The sequence below is a fragment of the Lutra lutra genome, chromosome 7, assembly GCF_902655055.1.
Source record: "Lutra lutra chromosome 7, mLutLut1.2, whole genome shotgun sequence".
Lineage (NCBI taxonomy): Eukaryota > Metazoa > Chordata > Mammalia > Carnivora > Mustelidae > Lutra > Lutra lutra.
In genome coordinates this window covers 73650780-73671763 of record NC_062284.1, presented here as the reverse complement: position 1 = coordinate 73671763, position 20984 = coordinate 73650780, and the positions used below count along the sequence as shown (strand labels likewise).

General features: G+C 44.4%; 1 protein-coding gene across 5 annotated transcripts; it reads left to right on the top strand.

Moving 5' to 3' along the window:
• Positions 1–1238: 1238 nt before the first annotated feature.
• On the top strand, positions 1239–11754 carry HAUS4 (HAUS augmin like complex subunit 4). Of its 5 annotated transcripts, none has more exons than XM_047738259.1 (10): positions 1239–1453; positions 3849–3939; positions 5250–5392; positions 5483–5614; positions 6312–6446; positions 7983–8079; positions 9002–9147; positions 9286–9416; positions 11068–11136; positions 11281–11754. In XM_047738259.1, the coding sequence occupies exons 2-10, from the start codon at positions 3885–3887 to the stop codon at positions 11462–11464; spliced, it is 1092 nt and encodes a 363-aa protein (XP_047594215.1). In that variant the 5' UTR covers positions 1239–1453; positions 3849–3884; the 3' UTR covers positions 11465–11754. The 5 variants fall into 5 exon arrangements, with proteins under 5 accessions (XP_047594215.1, XP_047594216.1, XP_047594214.1 ...); XM_047738260.1 differs by having other exon boundaries at positions 1239–1504; positions 3854–3939; XM_047738258.1 differs by having other exon boundaries at positions 1240–1450; positions 3854–3939.
• The last annotated feature ends 9230 nt before the right edge of the window (positions 11755–20984 follow it).

Genomic DNA, 20984 nt, shown 5'->3' with positions numbered 1-20984 from the left:
ACATGCCTAACCGAGGCTCCTTCCCCACCACCCCAGACTATCAGCTTCTCTGATGCAAGAGATTTAAGAAACTTAGTGTAACTTACTTAGTATCAAATACTATTTTTGAAATAATTCCCTTAATGACTACATTCCAGTCCACTTTGAAAAGAAGGTGGGAGTGGTATCAGAGGTAATTGTCCCCCTCCTGCCATGCGACCTCCTGCTGGAATCCCTCTTGGCTGAAAGCAGTCAGAGAGTATGGAACCCTGAAATACTTACTGGTCTATATAGGGTGTCAAAAAGCAGAATGTGCATCTGGGGGGCAAATGGAAGACATCTAGCTCATTGGTCTAGAGATGGCCAGTGACCCAGTCTGGCCAATGAGACATAGGGGAAAGTCTGCTGGGTACTTTGGGAAAGGTTTTCTTCTCTGACTGAAGGCTCCTCTCCTTCCTTCTTGCTTGGGATGCTGTTGAGTTGGATGTGCTTCTTGGATTTCTGCAACTACCCTGTGACCATGAGGGAAATGCAAAGAGAACTACAAAGAACACTGCCCACAGAGCTGCTAAAAAGCTCTGGGACCTTCAGCTCCAGATTTATTCTTAAGCGAACAATAAATGCTCCTATAGTTTAAAAAGGAGGCAGGGAAGGTAGGAGGGAGGGGGGGAAGAGCGAGAGAGAGCACAAGTGACAGAGCTAGCGAGCTGAAGGATGAGAGATAATGGAGAGGTTAGAGGAACCTGGGGCAGGAAATTAGAGAAAAAGCTGACCTAGGGGGCTGTGCCAGAGCTAAGAGACTGGCAGGCTCAGTGTGGGCAACAGGTCTGGGAAGGTTCAGAAGGCCACCGGGTCAAGTTTAGACGCTGTAAGCTGCGACCTCAAACAAGTTACTTAATTTCCTAGCGCCTTAGTTTTCCCCTCTGTAAAATGGGTATGATCGTGACTTCCTCATAGGACGCTGTAGGAACTTACAAGAGATCTAAGCGAGGAATGACAAGTAAACCCTTGCTTGACACAGTTCCTGACTCACTGTAGGCCCTCAATAAATGTTAGCAATCATTACCATTTTTCTCAACATTTGCCTTCAGCAAGGGGGAGGTATTCAGAAAAAGGGGTCAGGAGCCCCTCCCGGCTCACACTCTAAAAGCCGGGTTCCTAGGCGGTTGAGGACCCAAGACTCGCGCTCGGCGCGGGGCGGACCCGCCGTTCCCGCCTCGAGCGTGGCCCCGCCCCTCTTCCCTCTTCCCCTCTCTGGTGGACTCGCGCGCACTTCGGGCCTTTCCCGTACCTCCCCCGACCTTCCCGCGCGGTCCTCCCGGGCCTATCTTCCCCCAGCCTCAGCGGCCGGCCCGAGTGAGAGGTTCCGGAGCCCGGGTGCGGGCGTGGTTTCGGTGTCGACGCTTCGGGCCAGCTCCCCCCAGCCGGCTCCGCACGGCCGCGGGAGCTTCAGCTGCCCTCGCGTGTGCAGGTTTGCCTCGGAGAGTCGGCGGGCCGCGCTGAGGGGAGGCGGAGTGCTGGGAGGGTTAGTGCCGGCCCCTGGCCGCCGCGGCCGCCCTCGCCCTTGGGAATCCTTGGCTGCCCAGACGGAAGGGAAGTAGGCGCCGGAGAGCCCGCTCTGCATTTTGATTCATCTCGGGCCTTGTAAGGGTCACATCTTGTGAAAATACCTGTAAAATCAATTTAACGTTCAGTGCAGCGTGTAAAGACAGCTCTAAGAATTTAAAAGACGCCTGAGTCAGAACATTTAAATGCTTGGGTCCCTGTAGCAGCGTTTTAACACGTCTGAGTGCAGAGGGTGGAGAATCGAGCCTGATCGCCGCCTTCGTTCACTCCCTGTAACATTTTAAAAGGGTAAAGAAAGGCACCCCAAGAAAACCCAAGTGGGCAGTTCCCCTAGGGAGGGAAGAACAGCTGACTTTTTTTTTTTTTTAAGATTTTATTTATTTGACAGAGAGATCACAAGTAGGCAGAGAGGCAAGCAGAGGGGGCGGGGGAGGAGGAAGCAGGCTCCCTGCCCAGCAGAGAGCCCGATGCAGGACTCGATCCCAAGACCCTGAGATCATTACCTGAGCTGAAGGCAGAGGCTTAGCCCACTGAGCCACCCAGGCAGCCCCAAGAACAGCTGACTTTTAAAATTTGTGTTGGTCCTCATTTCCGTGTGTGAAATTTGCCTGTAGAACTTAGGTCAACGATAAACAGAATTTTTTTGTTTTGTTTTGTTTTTGTTTTGTTTTTTTAAAGGTTTTATTTATTTATTTGACAGAGAGAAATCACAAGTAGGCAGAGAGGCAGGCAGAGAGAGAGGAGGAAGCAGGCTCCCTTCTGAGCAGAAAGCCCGATGTGGGGCTCGAACCCAGGACCTGGGATCATGACCTGAGCCGAAGGCAGCGGCTTAACCCACTGAGCCACACAGGCGCCCCTGTTTTTTTTTTTTTTTTTTTTAAAGATTTTATTTATTTATTTGACAGAGAGAGATCACAAGCAGGCAGAGAGGCAGGCAGAGAGACAGGAGGAAGCAGGCTCCCCGCTGAGCAGAGAGCCCGATGCGGGACTCGATCCCAGGACTCCGAGATCCTGACCTGAGCCGAAGGCAGCGGCTCAACCCACTGAGCCACCCAGGCGCCCCGGATAAACAGAATTGTTAAAACACTGGGCTTAACTAACTAGTGGCTTTTGTTGACAGGTCGATTGTGTTGTTAATTCTTGGTGTCTCAGCCACGGCAGGATTCATTATCTCCATTCTGCAGGTGGAAAAAAGTTTGGCATAAAAAACAAAAAACAACGTTTCCCTTAAATCCACACAGAAGGAACTACAGAGCTGCAAACTAAGTCTTAGCATTCCGACTCCTCATCTGTGTTCCCCTCTGGACGAAGTTGCAAAATAAATGAGTACTTACTTTGATGCTACTCATAAAACGAGGGAGTAAACCAAATGTTCTGTGAACTTAAAGTGTTAAATCATAATAACCTTCGATGTCTTGTACTTTGGGAGACTCAGCTGCCCTTTGGAGTTGATATCTTACAGAGAGGAGTGGGTGGAGCAAAAAAAAAAAAAAAAGAGGAAAATCACCTCAAGGGAAAAATTTAGTCTCCAGAGTCCACAAAGTGCCCACCTTTGCTTCCCCTTTGTGTTGATGTCATACTTTTCAGTGTACTCCGTGTTCTGGCAAAACACCTGACAGCTCCCATCCCAGCCTCAGCTGCATTAACCACACTTTTGCCTTGCTCTTTTGGTACTGACCTTCCTGTCAGTCTTCTTGTCATGCTCTTTCCTTAAGGTGCTCCTTAATAATGCTGTTATGTGAAAAGCGGTTGTTGTTCAAGTGCGGGATGATTTGTCACTCCTGAAGGATGATTCTAGAGTTAATGGTCAAAAACTACCAACAGATTTTAGATGAAAGGACAAATTAAAGAAGCTCAAGAAACTATTTTGTGGAATTTGATAGTGGAGTTATTTGACTGGGGGGAATAAAGCGGAGATTGGACCCCCCACCCACCCCCGCCTTTCCCCAGTTCACTCATAACTGGAAAGCAGCAGCTCAGGTTTAACTTAGACATAATGTTGAGGGGAGGGGAGCATCCTTCTGTTTAGTGAATTGGAAAATTTTCTTTCTGAAGGAGGCTCCTTTTTCGACGGCTTGGAACAAATGGAAACGTTTATGTGCTTAGAATGCAAATTGTTTTGCCACTTGTAAGTCCGCCCTTAAAACTTGTAGAGGAGCTTGGGACCCAGGGTGTGTGATATAGTCTCTCCCTGTAAGAGGCTTCCCTGTGGTTCCTCCCCAGGTTGCAGACAACAGAAATGTGAACCCAAGGTAGTTTTCTTGAAGAAGCCACCCAACTTATTCACTCCTTGTTCTCTTTCACTCAGTTCCACACATTAAGAATTTCGAGAAAATCAGATGGCATCCGGGGATTTCTGCTTACCCGGAGAAGGGATGGAAATACTCCAACAAGGTAAGGAGGCCATTTGAAGGAGGTTTGATGACTTACCCAGAGAGGTCGGAGCCAATTCTTGCTTTCTATTATGAAAAGGATTTATAAAGTTCACCAGTATGGTTTGTCACATAAAATCCGAAGTTTCTGGGGAAACTAGGATACATGAAGACTCTTGGACACTCTCTTATTAGAAAACAGACAACACCGGCTCCTGTTAAGTACTCCTGTTAAGTACCCACCTGTGCAGTAGACTAAAAATTCAAGTTGCTTCCGTGCTGTGTCAGCAGGCATAACCCGAAGAGAAGAGTGGCCAGCAAACTCTGTGAAGGCTTCCTTCCTACCTGGGTCTTGAATTTTCTCATATCTTGTACTCCAAAATCTCAGATCCTTACGTATCTTGAATTCTTCCCCTATCTCAAACCCTTTCTATATCTTGACTCCTTCTGTATCTTGAATTCTTTCCCTATCTCAAAGCCTTTCTATATCTTGAATCCTTCAAGAACTTGAATCTTCTATATTTTGAACATTGCCATGTTGATCTTTCAGTGCCTGAGGGGGAGAAAAAAGAGAGAGTTCATATTTTCCAAAAGGACTTTCTCATGGTCCAAAGAATGAAAGTTTGATTGTTTGGTAAGTAGGAATGAAACAGAAGACCACAGCAGAAAGTATGTAGGAATAAGATATGGAAAGAGAGGCCCTTGGGCTGATGGAATAACTACAGGATCCCAGTTTCTTGCACTTTTTCTCATGTGTGTGCTGCTCTGAATCCACTTGAGTTACTCAGCTCTCTTTACAATAAGAACTTAGTTCAGTTTTTCAGTTAGTCCTGAGTATACCTTCTTGCAGTCTTGCTTATGCAACTAGAGAACACATCCATAGTTGGAACTTTACCTTTGGGGTTTTTTTCCCCCTTCCTCAAGAATTCTAGTTATTCTGTGAGACATTTGGAGTACTATGGTGACCCCTACTAAAAGGTCCCTTTTTCCTGATTGTCTCTGTCTATCACTTTCCAAATATACTTCATTTTCTAAGCTCTTGGTTTCATTAGTGACTCATTCCCTAATTCTTGATTAATATCTTTATGTGTATGTGTTTGTGTGTATATATAGGTGCTTGTTACCTTTGAATATTACCTCGAGTTTATTTGTGAGGTTGTTTTTTTTTTGAACATTTTGTTAAATTTCAAAAACTTCCCTACCAAAAAGCTAGAGGTTTTTGGAAGTGAGTATAAGCCAAGAGTGATACTCAATTAATATAATGATATCTTCTTTGCTTTTTTTTTTTTTTTTTTTAATTTCTTTTGCTCCTGTGGGGGACATCCCATGAAGTGTGCAGCAAACAGCTTCCTCCTTGTAACCTGAGTGAAGAGGACCTGTTACGGAACCCACACTTCGGCAAACTGCTGCTGGGTCTGTCACAGCACATGGATGAGAGTGGCTTAAGCCTCACCCTGGCAAAGGAGCAGGCACAGGTAAGAGCCCTGGGAGGAGGGATGAGAGGAGAAAGGAAAAATCTTTCAAGAGAGAAAGAGGTTCCTACCTGGGATTTTTTGGTTTCCTAGGCATGGAAGGAAGTTCGACTCCATAAGACAATATGGCTGAGGTCTGAGATTTTACAGAGAGTCATTCAAGAGCTGCTTGTGGACTACTATGTGAAGACACAAGACACAAATTTAACTTTGGACGACAAAAAGGTGAAGCAGAAGAGATGCAGTAGGGGGTGCTTACCAGCTGCAGGAATGACCAAGCCAACTATGGCTTCACCTCATTGTATGCTCTGGGGGAAATAGGAGCTTCGAGTAATAGTTATCAAAGAAGAAATGGACCGGGGGTCCTGGCTGCCTCCGTGGGTGGAGCTTGTGACTCTTGATCTTAGGGTTGTGAGTTCAAGCCCCACATTGGGTGTAGAGATTACTTAAAACACAAAATCTTTTTTTTTTTTTAAAGATTTTTGTTTATTTATTTGACAGAGATCACAAGCAGGCAGAGAGGCAGGCAGAGAGAGAGAGAGAGAGAGAGGAGGAAGCAGGCTCCCCGCTGAGCAGAGAGCCCGATGTGGGGCTCGATCCCAGGACTCTGGGATCATGACCCGAGCCAAAGGCAGAGGCTTTAGCCCACTGAGCCACCCAGGCGCCCCAAAACACAAAATCTTTTAAAAGAAGAAGAAATAGACTGTGTGTCTATTGTAGTTATTTTGTAGTTATAGCAGAAGAGGTGGGTGTGTTGTCAAGAATTTTGAAAAGAAAGATTGATAGGAGAAGGCACTGGCAGCTGAAGGGGATAACATGTTTGAGGACTTTGAAAATGTGTGAAGAACTGGTTTATGAGGATGGAGGAGGTGGAGTGGGAGAAGTTGTATAGTAACTTCTTTTGTTTTTTATTCTCTCTCAGTTTCACGAGACCCTTGAACAGCGGCTACTCGTGACTGAACTGACACGACTCTTGGGTCCCAGCCGGGAGAGGGAAATGCCTCCACTGCTGGGGCTGGAGAAGGCGGACCTTCTGGAGCTCATGCCCCCCTCAGAGGTGGGGGGTGAGCAGATACTGGGATCAAAAAAGTGAAATGGCTTAATTTCTCCCATATATTTAAACGTTTTTTGGTTACTTTATTGTTTTTGTAAAAATGATACACATTCGTGAGGGCCAAACTCAAATAAATAAGAAAAATGTTACACAGAAGAAAGTAAAAGCTGAAATTCTACATTTAGAAATAAATACAATATATCATATACAGCTCAGCATAAGTGGTATTGTAGCCTCTATGCTTGTATAGTGAATGTAATCTGTTTTCACTTAATATATTTGGGACTTTTTTCAAGTCAATAAATAAATGTAAATAAGATGATAACTTCTAACGCACATTTAACACAGTGCCAGGCACATGGTCTGTGCTCAGTGTTCTTATTATATCATAAGTTTATTTTTTAAATTATTTATTTATTTATTTGAGAGAGAGAGTTCAAATGAGGGGAGAGGCAGAGGGAGAGGGAGAGAGAATCCCAAGCCGACTCCCTTCTGAGCCTGGAGCTGACTCAGGGCTCAGTCTCACAACCCTGAGATTATGACCTGAGCTGAAATCACAAGTCAGATGCTTGGGCACCTGGCTGGCTCAGTTGGTTAAGCAACTGCCTTCGGCTCAGGTCATGATCCCAGAGTCCTGGGATTGAGTCCCAAATCGGGCTCCCAGCTCCATGGGGAGTCTGCTTCTCTCTCTGACCTTCACCCCTCTCATGCTCGTGCTCTCTCTCTCTCTCTCTCAAATAAATAAATAAAGTCTTAAAAAAAAAAAGTCAGATGCTCAACCAACTGAGCCACCCAGGTGCCTCTATATCATCAGTTTAAATCACTGATAGGATTCCATTGTATGGGGGCGCCTGGCTGGCTCAGTGAGTAGAGCTTGCAGCTCTTGATCTCAGGGTGATGAGCTTGTGCCCCACATTGGGGGGGGGTACAGATTACATTAAAAAAAAAAAGGATTCCATTGTATGGATGTAGCATAGTTTGCTTAACCTTAATGACAGATATAGTTGTTTCCACATTTTTGCGCTTAGAAACCACACTGATAGTAACAGACTCGTTCATAGGTGTATTTGCCTATGTATGATTACTGGTCAGAGGATATATACATTAAACATATTGGTATGTATTGCCAGTTCCCCACCTTTTCTTCTCTCTTTTTTTTTTTTAAAGATTTTATTTATTTATTTATTTGACACAGAGGCAGAGAGAGAGATCACAAGTAGGCAGAGAGGCAGAGAGGGGGGAAGCAGACTCCTTGCTGAGCAGAGAGCCTGATGGTGGGGCTCGATCCCAGGACCCTGAGATCATGACCTGAGCCGAAGGCAGAGGCTTAACCCACTGAGCCACCCAATGCCCCCAACATGGGGTCTTGACCATCATTTTATTCTTTGCAAATTTGATAGGCCAACAAAAATGAATCTCCCTGTTGTCTCTTAATGCATTTTTCTTGGTTATCATTGAGAATGTTACCATCCTGACTCACTGGCGGATCTTAGTTTTAACAATCTATTTGCATCTCTCTTTTTGCTTCTGTGGTTCTAGGATTTTGTATGGATGAGAGCTCGGCTCCCACTGGAAGTGGAGGAGCAGCTCAAAAAGAAATGTTTCACCCTACTCTGCTACCATGACCCCAATTCAGGTAAGGGCTGGCACTCTGCTTTGTTCACAGCTGACCTTCAGGGTCCCTGGTCTGCTCTTCTGTGAATAATGCTTTGAATTTGAGATTTGGGACAGAAGCTAGGAAGCACTTCAGATGCTTAGTTGTTTGCTTCCTTGCTGGTAGAATACAGGCAAGGAATTGTGTGAGAACTTTTATTCAGCAAGGTACCAAGTGTCCTCTTACTGCAGGGAAGGATGAGTTCATTCATCTCTAGAGAATTGGAATGGAATAGGGAAGAACGTTCAGGCTAATAGGTATTCCCTTTATCTTCATTTCTATGCCTTAAGAATGAAGGGCCAAATCTGGTCTTAAAGGTAGGAGTGAGGGGCACGAGGCTGGCTCAGTTGGCAAAGCATGTGACTCTTGATCTCGGGGTCATGAGTTTGAGCACCATGTTGGGTGTAGAGATTATTTAAGTTAAAAAAATAAAATAAAAAATAAGGGTAAGAGCGAAGAGAACTTTATGAGAACTAGGCCATTTTAACAGGACACCAGGAGAAAACCTAAAGAGAATTTGTAGGGCTAGATATCAAGCTCCGCATGGATGGGCTCTCTGCTCAGTGGGGAGCCTGCTTCCCCCTCTCTCTCTCTGCCTGCCTCTCTGCCTACTTCTGCTCTCTGTCAAATAAATAAATAAAATCTTAAAAAAAAAAAAAAAGAAACCTTCAAAAAAATTTTATTTATTTGAGGGAGAGAGAGAGTGAGTGAGGGAGCAAGAGAGAAAGTACAAGTGGTGGTGGGGGAGAAGCAGCAGATGAAGAGGGAGAAGCAGGTGCCCTACCGAGCAGGGATCCCCATGTGGGGCTCAACCCCAGGACCCTGAAATCATGACCTGAGCCAAAGGCAGACACTTAACTGACTGAGCCACCCAGGTGCCCCAGTCCTCTGTCTCTTTGCCCAGATTCAGACGGTGAAACCTTGAAGGCAGCAAAGGTGTGGAAACTGGCAGAGGTCCTAGTGGGTGAGAAGCAGCAATGCCAGGATGCCAAGAGCCAGCAGAAGGAGCAGATGGTGCTGCTTGAGAAGAAGAGTGCCACCTATTCCCAGGTTTGTCAGGGGACTGGGATAGCCCCCTCTGTCTTTTATCCTGGCCCTAGAGACTTTTGGGAGAGCCAAGGAGTTTTGATTTGCCTTCTTTTCTACTCACTTGTGGTTTTGCCTTCTCCCTGCCTCCTGGGGGCTCAGGTGCTTCTGCGCTGCCTTGCCTTGCTGCAGAGGCTCCTTCAGGAGCACCGGCTGAAGACTCAGTCTGAGCTGGACCGCATCAATGCCCAGTACCTAGAGATCAAGTGCAGTGCCATGATCCTTAAGCTGAGGTGAGCCATATGACCCTTGTGGGTCTCAGGAACTCTGTCTCACATACCAACCCGTCCAACCCTCTCCCCCTCAACTCTCTTTCTTCTCTGCCATGCCTAACATCCTATGGGTCTTGGGTTAATGCCACACAGCAGTGGTAGCCATTGGATTACCCAGAAGTGTCCAACTTTTTTTTTTTTTTTTAAAATTTTGGGACTCCTGGGTAGCTCAGTCAATTGAACATAAGCCATCAGCTCAGGTCATGATTCCAGTACCCTGCGATTAAGTCCCAAATCAGGCTCCTTGCTCAGGAGGGAGCCTGCTTCTCCCTCACCTGTGGCTCCCCCTGGTTGCGTGCTCTCTCTCTCTCTGGGAGATAAATGAATAAAATACATATATATTTTTAAAGATTTTATTTATTTATTTGACAGAGATCACAAGTAGGCAGAGAGGCAGGCAGAGAGAGAGAGGAGGAAGCAGACTCCCCGCTGAGCAGAGATCCCGATGCGGGGCTCGATCCCAGGACCCTGGGATCATGAACTGAGCCAAAGGCAGAGGCTTTAACCCACTGAGCCACCCAGGCGCCCCTGAATAAAATATTTTTTTAAAAGATTTATTTATTTTGAGGGGTACCTGGGTGGCTCAGTTGTTAAACGTCTGCCTTAGGCTCAGGTCATGATCCCAGGATCCTGGGATTGAGCCCTGCGTCAGGCTCCCTGCTCAGGGGGAAGCCTGCTTCTCCCTCTCCCACTCCCCCTGCTTGTGTTCCTTCTTTCACTGTCTCTCTCTCTGTCAAATAAATAAATACAATCTTTTTTTTTTTTTTAAAGATTTTATTTATTTATTTGACAGAGATCACAATTAGGCAGAGAGGCAGACAGAGAGAGAGAGAGAGAGAGGAGGAAGCAGGCTCCCTGCTGAACAGAGAGCCCAATATGCGGCTCAATCCCAGGACTCTGGGATCATGACCTGAGCTGAAGGCAGAGGCTTTAACCCACTGAGCCACCCAGGCGCCCCTACAATCTTTTTTTTTAATGAATAAATAGAAAGAGAGTCTCAGTTAAAAAAAAAAAGATTTATTTATTTTCAGAGAACACACAAGCATGTGTGGTAGGAAGGAGCAGAGGGAGAGGGAGAGAGAGTACCAAGCAGACTCAGCGCCGAACATAGAGCCCAACTATGGGTTCTATCCCACAATGCTGAGATCACGACCTGAGCCAAAACCAAGAGTCAGATACTCGACCGACTGTGCCACCCAGACACCCCCATTCAACATTCTTGAATCTTCTTTTATTTTTAAATTTTATTTATGTATTTATTTTAGAGAGGGAGCATGCCAGCAGGTGGCTGGGGAGGGGGAGGAAGGAGCAGAGGGAAAGGGACAAGCAGACCCTGCGCTTAGTGCAACTTGGAGCTGGATCTCACCACCCTAAGCCAAAATTAAGAGTCGGACGCTCAACGGACTGAGCTACCCAGGTGCCCCTTGAGTCTTATTTTAAAGCGTGAAATAGGTGCTTTCTTGTGAGATACTAACGTTACTCAGGAATTCAGAGGGATCTTGCTTTTCCTGTCACTGCTTAGCACACGTCTTGACCACAGGCAGGTACTGTGTCCTGTTCCTAACTCTGCTGCTGTCAGGGACCCTCAGCATTTCTTTCTTCCCTCTGTCAGGATGGAGGAGCTAAAGATCTTGTCCGACACTTACACTGCTGAGAAAGTGGAAGTTCATCGTCTCATTAGGTGAGAACTCCCAAGGGCCTGGTCCTGCTGCTCAGGGCTGGTCCCACATTCTCCACACCCGTTCATGTTAACGTATTCACATTCTTGTCTGCTTGCTGAGGAGCCAGATCCTTACGTTGTATCTTCTGTTCCCTGGGCATATAGGGACCGTTTGGAAGGGGCCATTCGCCTACAAGAGCAGGACATGGAGAAGTCCCGACAGGTCCTGAGCACCTATGAGGTCCTTGGGGAGGAGTTTGACAGGCTGGTAAAAGAGTACACTTGCCTCAAGCAGGCAACTGAGAACAAGCGCTGGGCCCTCCGGGAGTTTAACAAGGCCTGCCGCTGACCGCCACCTCGCGGGGGTCCGGAGGCGGACTTCCACACAGGTGCGGCCTCCCCCTCCTGCTGAAAGGACCACCTCCACCTCAGGCCCACTTTCACTCCGGGAGTGTGGGGACACTTGCTTGAAACACTGCAGTGGGCTAGGCACCATCCTGGTTTTTCTTCCTTGTTTACAGTGACTGAGTCTCTTCTGGGAAATGGAGCAGATTTATAAAATTCTGTGTGCAGCTCTTTGTCAGTGTCAGCCCTGTGTTATATTTGATTATCTCCTGAATAAAGTGATGATGCTTTCTTCAGGCACAGATGAAAAAAGAACATCAAAGACTAGGTGGGTGAGGAGGGGAACTGAGTGGATCCAGACAAACAGATGTGTAATGCTTACGCTAAGAGTGGGAGGTGGGAGTACCGGCCTGCCTGCCCAGAGTCTTAGATGCCTCATTCTTGGAGAGCAGACATGGATTAAATCTGGGCTTGCTGGGGCGCCTGGGTGGCTCAGTGGGTTAAGCCTCTGCCTTCAGCTCGGGTCATGATCCCAGGGTTCTGGGATCGAGCCCCGCATTGGGCTCTCTGCTCAGCAGGGAGCCTGCTTCCCTTCCTCTCTCTTCCTGCTTCTCTTCCTATTTGTGATCTCTGTCTGTCAAATAAATAAATAAAAGTCTAAAAAAAAATGGCTTTAAAAAAAAAATCTGGGCTTGCTTTCGAAGAACTGTAATATCCAGAGGACGGCTGGACGCCACAGTGGATAGGGGTAGGGGATGATTCTGTCACCAAGGCTCTCAGTGGGGCGGTTAGCATAAAGTGGCAGGGCATCTAGCCCTGTTACAGGGAAGGACACAAGCCACTTGTATTCCTGGTTCCTGCTGGTGTGATTTGAGGGTCACTTTTTTCTCTGAAAGCAGACAGTGGGAAGAGATCACCCCAAGGAACCAAGTTTCCCAGTCCACTTAACTTAGAGCAAGGCAGGGCCCTGATGGCATCAAAGTCAGAAACTGAGAACAGAAGCAGAAGACCTCCACCCTTATTTAGAAGAGCTTCTCAAACTACCTTTTTTTTTTTTTTAAGATTTTATTTATTTATCTGGTAGAGAGACAGTGAGAGGGAACATAAGCGGGGGCAGTGGGAGAGGGAGAAGCAGGTTTCCTACAGAGCAGAGAGCCTGATGTGGGGCTTCGTCCCCAGGACCCCAGGATCATGACCTGAGCTGAAGGCAGAAGCCTAACGACTGAGCCTACTTTTTATTTTTATTTATTTTATTTTATTTTTTATTTATTTTATTTTATTTTATTTTTATTTATTTTTTATTTTTTATTTATTTTATTTTTATTTTTATTCTTAAGTAATCTCTACACCCAGTATGGGGTTCGAACTGAGCCACCCAGGTGCCCCTCAAACTACTTTCAAGGGAGACTGTCTTGAGGTGTTCTGCTACAATAAATAATGATGGTCTTGGATTGGTTCATTGAAAAAACTAAGGTCTTTAACATAATTTAGATTTTTTTCTATAAATGGTACTTGCTGCCATTTATCTACAAGGAAATGTTGGCCTATATGAAATTCACAAATCACAAACAGATTAATGGAGAAAGTCAGAAATAGTCAATATTGCTTAGTTTTATACTTTTTTTTTCCCCAGAAAAGTGGGGTAGTTTCAAACTTACAGAAAAATTAAAAGAAAACACCAGGATAGTCTTAGCAACTAAACACCAGCATAGTTTTAGCAACCCAGATTCAACAATTATTAACATTTTTCCTTTTTTTTCTTTTTTCTTTTTTTTTTTAAGATTTTATTTATTTATTTGACAGACAGAGATCACAAGTAGGCAGAGAAGCAGGCAGAGAGAGAGGAGGAAGCAGGCTCCCTGATGAGCAGAGAGCCAGATGTGGGGCTCGATCCCAGGACCCTGAGATCATGACCCGAGCTGAAGGCAGAGGCTTAACCCACTGAGCCACCCAGGCGCCCCTGCTTTTTTTTTTTCTCTCTCTCTCTCCCTCCTCCCATACAAACTGATATATAGTTATACAGACTTTTTTCTTTCAGAGCTATTGTGTATAGTATTTGTAGATGTGATATATCATTCCTTAAATACTTAAGCAGGCAACTTTTTTCTTTTCTTTTTTTTTTTTAACACGTAATGTATTATTTGCTGCAGGGGTTCAGGTTTGTGAATCATCAGGCTTACACATTTCACAGCACACAACATAGCATATACCCTCCCCAATGTCCATAACCCAACCACCCTGTCCCTCCCACCCACCCCACAGTAACCCTCAGTTTGTTTCCTGAGATTTAGAGTCTCTAATGGTTTGTCTCCCTCCCCATCCCATCTTGTTTTATTTTTTCCTTCCCTACCCCCCACAACCCCTGCCCTACCTCTCAAATTCCTCATATTAGAGAGCTCATATGATAATTGTCTTTCTCTGATTGACCTTTTCACTCAGCATAATACCCTCTAGTTCCATCCATGTCATTGCAAATGGCAAGATTTCATTTCTTTTGATGGCTGCATCGTATTCCATTGTATATATATACCTCCTCTTCTTTATCCATTCATCTGTTGATGGACATCTTGGCTCTTTCCATAGTTTGGCTATTGTGGACATTGCTGCTATAAACATTGGAGTGCACATACCCCTTTGGATCACTACATTTGTATCTTTAGGGTAAATACCCAGTAGTGTGATTGCTGGGTCACAGGGTAGCTCTGTTTTCAACTTTTGAGGAACCTCCATACTGTTTTCCAGAGTGGTTGCACCAGCTTGCATTCCCACCAACAGTGTAGGAGGGCTCCCCTTTCACTGCATCCTTGCCAACATCTGTCATTTCCTGACTGGTTAATTTTAGCCATTCTGACTGGTGTGAGGTGGTATCTCATTGTGGTTTTGATTTGTATTTCCCTGATGCCGAGTGATGTGGAGCACTTTCTCGTGTGTCTGTTGACCATCTGGATGTCTTCTTTGCAGAAATGTCTGTTCATGTCTTCTGCCCATTTCTTGATTGGATTATTTGTTCTTTGGGTGTTGAGTTTGATAAGTTCTTTATAGATTTTGGATACTAGCCCTTTATCTGATATGTCATTTGTGAATATCTTCTCCCATTCTGTCAGTTGTCTTTTGGTTTTGTTAACTGTTTCCTTTGCTGTGCAAAAGCTTTTGATCTTGATGAAATCCCAACAGTTCATTTTTTAGCAGGCAACTCTTAAAAATAAGGGCATTCCTCTGTATAACTAATAAAATTATTATACCTAAAATTAATAATTTCATAATATCTATTATCTAGGTCATATTAAAATTTTCCTAATTTGTTTTCTTGGTCTAGGGTCCATTGAAGGTCTGGGTATTACATTTGGATGTTAGATTTGTATTTTCTGTGTGTGGTTTTTTTGTTTGTTTGTTTGTTTTTAAAGATTTATTTGTTTATTTATTTGACAATGAGAGAGCACAAGCAGGGGAGCAGGAGAGGTTCAAAGCACACTCCTCTCTGAGCAGGGAGCCTGACATGGGGCTTGATCCCAGAACCCTGAGATCACTACCAAGCCAAAATCAAGATGCTTAACTGACAGACACTTAACCAACTGAGCCACCCAGGCACCCATGTTTTCTTTTGTTTTTAATACACTCTGTGCCAAATGTGGAGCTTGAACTCATGACCCCAAGATTGAGAATCACATGCTTTACCAACTGAGGCGGCCAGGTGCCCCTGGATATTAGGTTTCTTCAATATCTTTTAAACTAGAACATTCCTGGGGCGCCTGGGTGGCTCAGTAGGTTAAGCCTCTGCCTTTGGCTCAGGTCATGATCTCAGGGTCCTGGGATTGAGCCCTACATTGGGCTCTCTGCTCAGCGGGGAGCCTGCTTCCTCCTCTCTCTCTCCTGCCTCTTCCTACTTGTGATCTCTCTGTCAAATAACTAAATAAAATCTTAAAAAAAAAAAAAATAGAACATTCCTCCTACCATTTATTTATTTATTTATTTATTTTTGGGAGGGGAGAGGAGCAGAGAGACAGAGAGAATCCCAAGCAGGTTGCATGCCGAGCACAGAGCCGATGTGGGGTTTGATCCCACAACCCTTCAATCATGACCTGAGCTAAAATCAAGAGTTGGACACTCAACTGACTGAGCCACCCAGGCATCCCACCTAAAATTTTTTTTTAAAGATTTTATTTATTTATTTGACAGAGATCACAAGTAGGCAGAGAGGCAGGCAGAGAGAGAGAGAGAGGAGGAAGCAGGCTCCCCGCTGAGCAGAGAGCCCGATGTGGGGCTCAATCCCAGGTCCTGGGATCATGACCCCAGCCGAAGGCAGAGGCTCAACCCACTGAGCCCCCCAGGCACCCCATACTTTTTTTTTTTTAATTGAAAGTGGTTTTTTAAAAAATCCAGTCTGGTTACTTTGTAGAATGTTCCATTGTCCAATTGTTTCTGGTGGTGGTAAACTTGATCTTCTCCTGTTCTGTCCAATATAGTAGCCACTAGCCACTTGTAGCTATTTAAATTCAAATTTAAGTTAATTAAAATGAAAATTAAAATTCAGTAGGTTGGTGGTTACTGTATTGGGTGGTGCAAATATAGAACATTTACTTGATTATAGAAAGTTCTAGAGCACCTGGGTGGGTCAGTTGTTGGGCTTCTGCCTTCAGCTCAGGTCATGGTCCCAAAGTCCTTGAATTGAACCCCATATGGTGCTCCCTGCTCTGTGGGAAGACTGCTTCTCCCTTTCCCACTCCCCCTGCTTGTGTTCCCTCTCTTGCTGTCTCTCTGTTAAATAAATAAATAAAATCTTTTAAAAAAACTTTGAAAAAGAAAAGTTCTAGGGGCTTCCAGCTGGCTCAGTTGGTAGAGCACATGACTCTTGATCTTGGGGTCATGAGTTCAAGCTCCATGTTGGGTTAGAGATAACTTAATAAATAAACACTAAAAATAAACCAACTATTAGAAAAAAGTTCTATTGACAGTGCTACAAGCCTACATTTCCTGTAAACTGGAAGTAGGTCTACAGGCTTTATTTGATTCAGGTTAAACGTTTTTGCAAAGAATACTTAATAGATGATATTATGTACTTCACATTATATCACCCTGGATCCATATCAGGTTGGAATGTCTCACAATTAATTATGCTGAGTTTGATTGCTTGTTTAAGGTGGTAACTGCCAATCTCTCTTATATATAGAATACATTTTCCCTTTGTAGTTAGTAGCATCTAAAGATGAACAACAAAAATCTCAAAATAGTTTTTCCTGACATTTATTATGGCATTCAGCATTTCCTCATTTAATTAGGTACTCATCTTAAACCAAAGTAGGTTTTAGTATTTGAAATAATAAGGATAATAATAAAAAAGAAATGGATCCTGTCCTCAAGGTCTAAAACTTAATAGTAGACACATAAAACAGTCTAAGAATATAAAGTAATAGGAAGTGCAAATGAATATGGTTGAAAACCAAGAGAAGTGAATCGGGAATTATAAGGTGGAGTCTTAGTAGGGAAGAGAGCTTTAGTTCATGCTTTAGAAGTAAGTTTGGGATGGCATTTTGGAAAAAATGACAAAGACAAAGAAGGGAAGAGGTAGTGGGGGAAGGCACAGGGTTAGAAATGAGTAAATCATGCACCAAGGAAAGCCTTCATCTTAACCAAAATTTGTGAAAAATATCCCATGGCTTCAATCAAATCTCTGGAAAGCTGGGGTCTGAGAAATGTTTAGATTTCCAACTACCTGTTGGAAAATGAGAAACCAAAATGGCTTCCAAAGCAATGGTTCCCAGCCCTCGCTCCCTAAATGACATGGAGCTGGACAGCTAGCTGTTCCTTGTGTTTCCCAAAACCCAAATAAGACTGATAATTTGCTTGCAACTGTGCTGCCCAACTATATAAAAAAATATATTTATTGGCTTAACTACAACAAAAATGTGTTTTATAAAAAAGCTCAAACAAAACAAATACATAATAGTAAAAAGTAAAAGATTTACCACAACCCCCTAGACACACACACACAGCCCTTTACCCCAATCCACTATGCTACAGTAACCAGAGTGATTTGGTGAATATAATACCAGAGCTTTTTCTAAACATTTGCAAACATATATACAGCAATATTAGCTCATATTGCTGGAGTATGGCTACATCATAATTTAACCATTCCCTTCAGGAGAGATATTTAGATTGCTTCCAGTTTGCCCTACTACAAAATGCTTATTGAATATCATTGCATCTGTACCTTGCTCAGGTATCTTTGCTTTTTTGGTATTACAGAAAGTATATTAATTCTAGTAATTTCATGAAAAAGTAGTTACTGAGCTTATGAATATCGCTTGGTAGAAAAAGCTTCTCAAAAGTGTGCCATGGAGGTGGGAGAAGGGACACAAGAGGTGTTCAGTGCTGCCTGAAGTGGGCATTACAGAGGTTTGTCCTGGTCCTTTCATTCCTCACAGTGACAGGAGATGGCAGGAAGTGCCCAACGTTCGAGGTGTTGGCTATTGTGGAATAGGTGGAAAGGGGATTGGAGGGCCAGTGAGAGGCTGGGTGATAGTGACAGCTGAATGATAGCGTCTTGACTTCAGTTGCCCTTGCTCCCCCTCACACTTTTCAGAAAAGGCTTATATTTGCTGCCTGTCCTTTGTTTCATAGGCATCTCTCTCTTCACTTGTCTTTTACCCCATCTGACCAAGAACCCAGTCTTGCTGATTCTTCCTCTATAATGAGAAACAAAATAAATCACCTCCGGAGCTCGAGATAGGATTGTTCTCCATAAGGAAACTCTGGGGCTCTTGGACAAACACAATCTGTCCCCTCAAGGTTCTCAACAAAGGGTGACTATCCAGGTCTCTGGGGCGGTGACCCTGCCTTCTTCCTCAGCCAGCACAGAGGAAATCTAGCGCCATCTAGAGGCCAGCCTGATGCTCCCGAAAAGAGAGGGAAATCCCTGGGTCCAGCCTCTCTGTGAGGTCCCTCACCCCTGAACAGTCTTTCCACGTTACCCATCTCGAAGGACCTAGGCTAGGTTTTGTTAAAGGAACTGGTAGGTTTCCTTATATCTTGAGACAGTGAAAATTTAGGAGTCAACTGATAATGGACAAGATTAGCAATCTGTAGAAATAATTTACTGTGAAAAGTGGTTTGTATTTGAGTGGTTGAAGTCTAGCCTAAGTGGCTTTCCTGGTCTAGAAAAATACAACTGAAATTTAGAGAGACCTAAATATGCCAAGCCTGGCTGGAGAAAGAACATATAATCAAAAGTAAACAATCAGCCTAGAATTTAGAAAAGAGTTATCTAAAGAGCAAGGTCAGGGTTCTCCAGAGAAAAAGAACTTATGTTTTATATTATATTGTATTATTATTTTTTCTATTTATTGTATTATAAAAAATGAGATTTATTTTAAGGAATTGGCTCAAGGAAATGGCAATTCTGAAATTTGCAGGGCAGGCTATAGGCAGGCCACTCAGGCAGAAGTGGTTCTTGCTGTCTTGAGACAGAATTTCTTCTTCAGTGGGAAACCTCAGTTTTTGCTCTAAAGGCCTTAAACCGGGGTGCCTGGCTGGCCAGATCAAGAGCATGCAACTCTTGATCTCAGAGTCTTGTTAGGGACCCCATGTTAGGAGCAGAATTTACTTTAAAAAAAAAAAAGAAAAAGAAAAAAGGCCTTAAACTGATCAGATGAGACACTTTTGCATAATCAAGAGTACTCTACTTAAAGTCAGCTGATCATAGATGTGAACCCCATCTACAGAATATCTTCACTGCAGCGCCTAGATTAGTGTTTGCTTAAATAACTGGGTACTGGGGCACCTGGGTGGTTCAGTTGGTTAAGTGTCTGACTTTGGCTCCGGTCATGATCTTGGGGTCCTGACATGGAGCCCCATGTCAAGCCTCCCTGCCCAGCGGGGAGTCTACTTGTCCCTCTCCTCTGCCCCTCCCCCCTCAAATAAATAAAATCTGGGCACCTGGGTGGCTTAATTGTTGGGCTTCTGCCTTTGACCCAGGTCATGGTCCCAGAGTCCTGGTCAGTGGGAGGCCTGCTTCTCCCTCTCCCACTCCTGCTTGTGTTCCCTTTCTCACTGTCTCTGTCAAATAAATAAATAAAATTACTTAAAAAAATAAATAACTGGGTACTATAGGCTAGTCAAGTTGAAACACATAAATTCACCATCACACAAGTATTCTGGTTTTCTTCTAGCCCTAAACCTGTTTGAAAGAGACACTGAACTGGGGATATAAGTTAGGTTACTGGAGAGAGGGGCTACACTAGGGGCAGGAACAAGGCCTGATTGCAAGCTCTCTTCATAAAACAAGAGCTCTGAAACCTTATTAGGTGCCAGATAGGATTTCTAAGTATTTTGCATGTAATAAGTCATTCAATTATCACAGCAAACTTCCAAGGTGAGTACTATGACCATCCCCAGCTTACAAATTGGGAAACTAAGTAAGGTGTGGAGAGAGGGGGTAACTGTTGCAATGTCACAAAACTTGAAGAGGCCTGGCATGAACCCATACAGTCTGGTTCCAGAGCCTACTGTCCTAAGACCCTCTGGTACCTTAGGTCCAGGTATGTCTTTTCCAAGCAACATCATGTTTACTGATTTGCTTATCCCGGACTCTGGGAAGAGGATGCCCTACACATCAGATGGACATCCCTTCCACTAGAAAGTGCTATCCTCCCAAGTACATTGACACAACAGTACAGATACTGGGCTCTAGTGAGTGCAGGGAGTTGAAGACACAGGGGACTACTGGCAGAGGCTCTGGGTCTACGAAGCTGAGGCCAGATCCCGAAGACCTCGCCAGTGTCCTCCTGCCACCCCGTGAGGTTGATGGACACCTTTCCTGCCACTGCCCCATCCTATGCAGGTCCTCCTTTAGAGGCCTTACCAAGTGTCCTAACTGTCCCTCCTCTCATACCCCTCTGCTGGGCCAATTTTTATGATGATTCTAATTTGCTTTTCTTAAATATTTTGTAATTTTCACTTCGTTTTGTCATTTCTACAAAGAGAGTCCCCATGGCTTAGCTGTGGATTCAAGTCCTTGAGGTGAAGCTCCACTTTCCAACTTTTACCCCAGTTTTCACTCACCCCTCACCCTCTGCCACCCCCGTGGGCTTCCTCACCCCTTCATGCTTTCTTGTGCTTGTTACAGTTCTATCTACCTGGCAGAACTCTTAGCTCATAAAATCCTAGCATCTCTGAGGCCCACCTCAAGTTCTGCTTCTCCATTGTCATTCCAGGTGGAAAAGGTCTCCCGTTTAAATCCCCACAGCTTTGTCACAACTTCTTTAAGGGACTTGCCATGTGAGGTGCTTGAATTTGCATCAAAATATTGGGAGGTAAGGTTATTGATTTATCTATTTCGAATGGGTATGGTTGTATCCCAATAACACTTTATTTGCAAAAATCGGGCAGCATGCCAACTTCCAGAGTTTGCTAACACCTGCCCCAGGACTCTTCTGGCATTGGGAAAAATAGGTCACCTTGACACTTATTTCTTCTCAACTCGTTACCCACCCTCACGCCTCTGCCTTTATGAAGGCAGCAGTCTC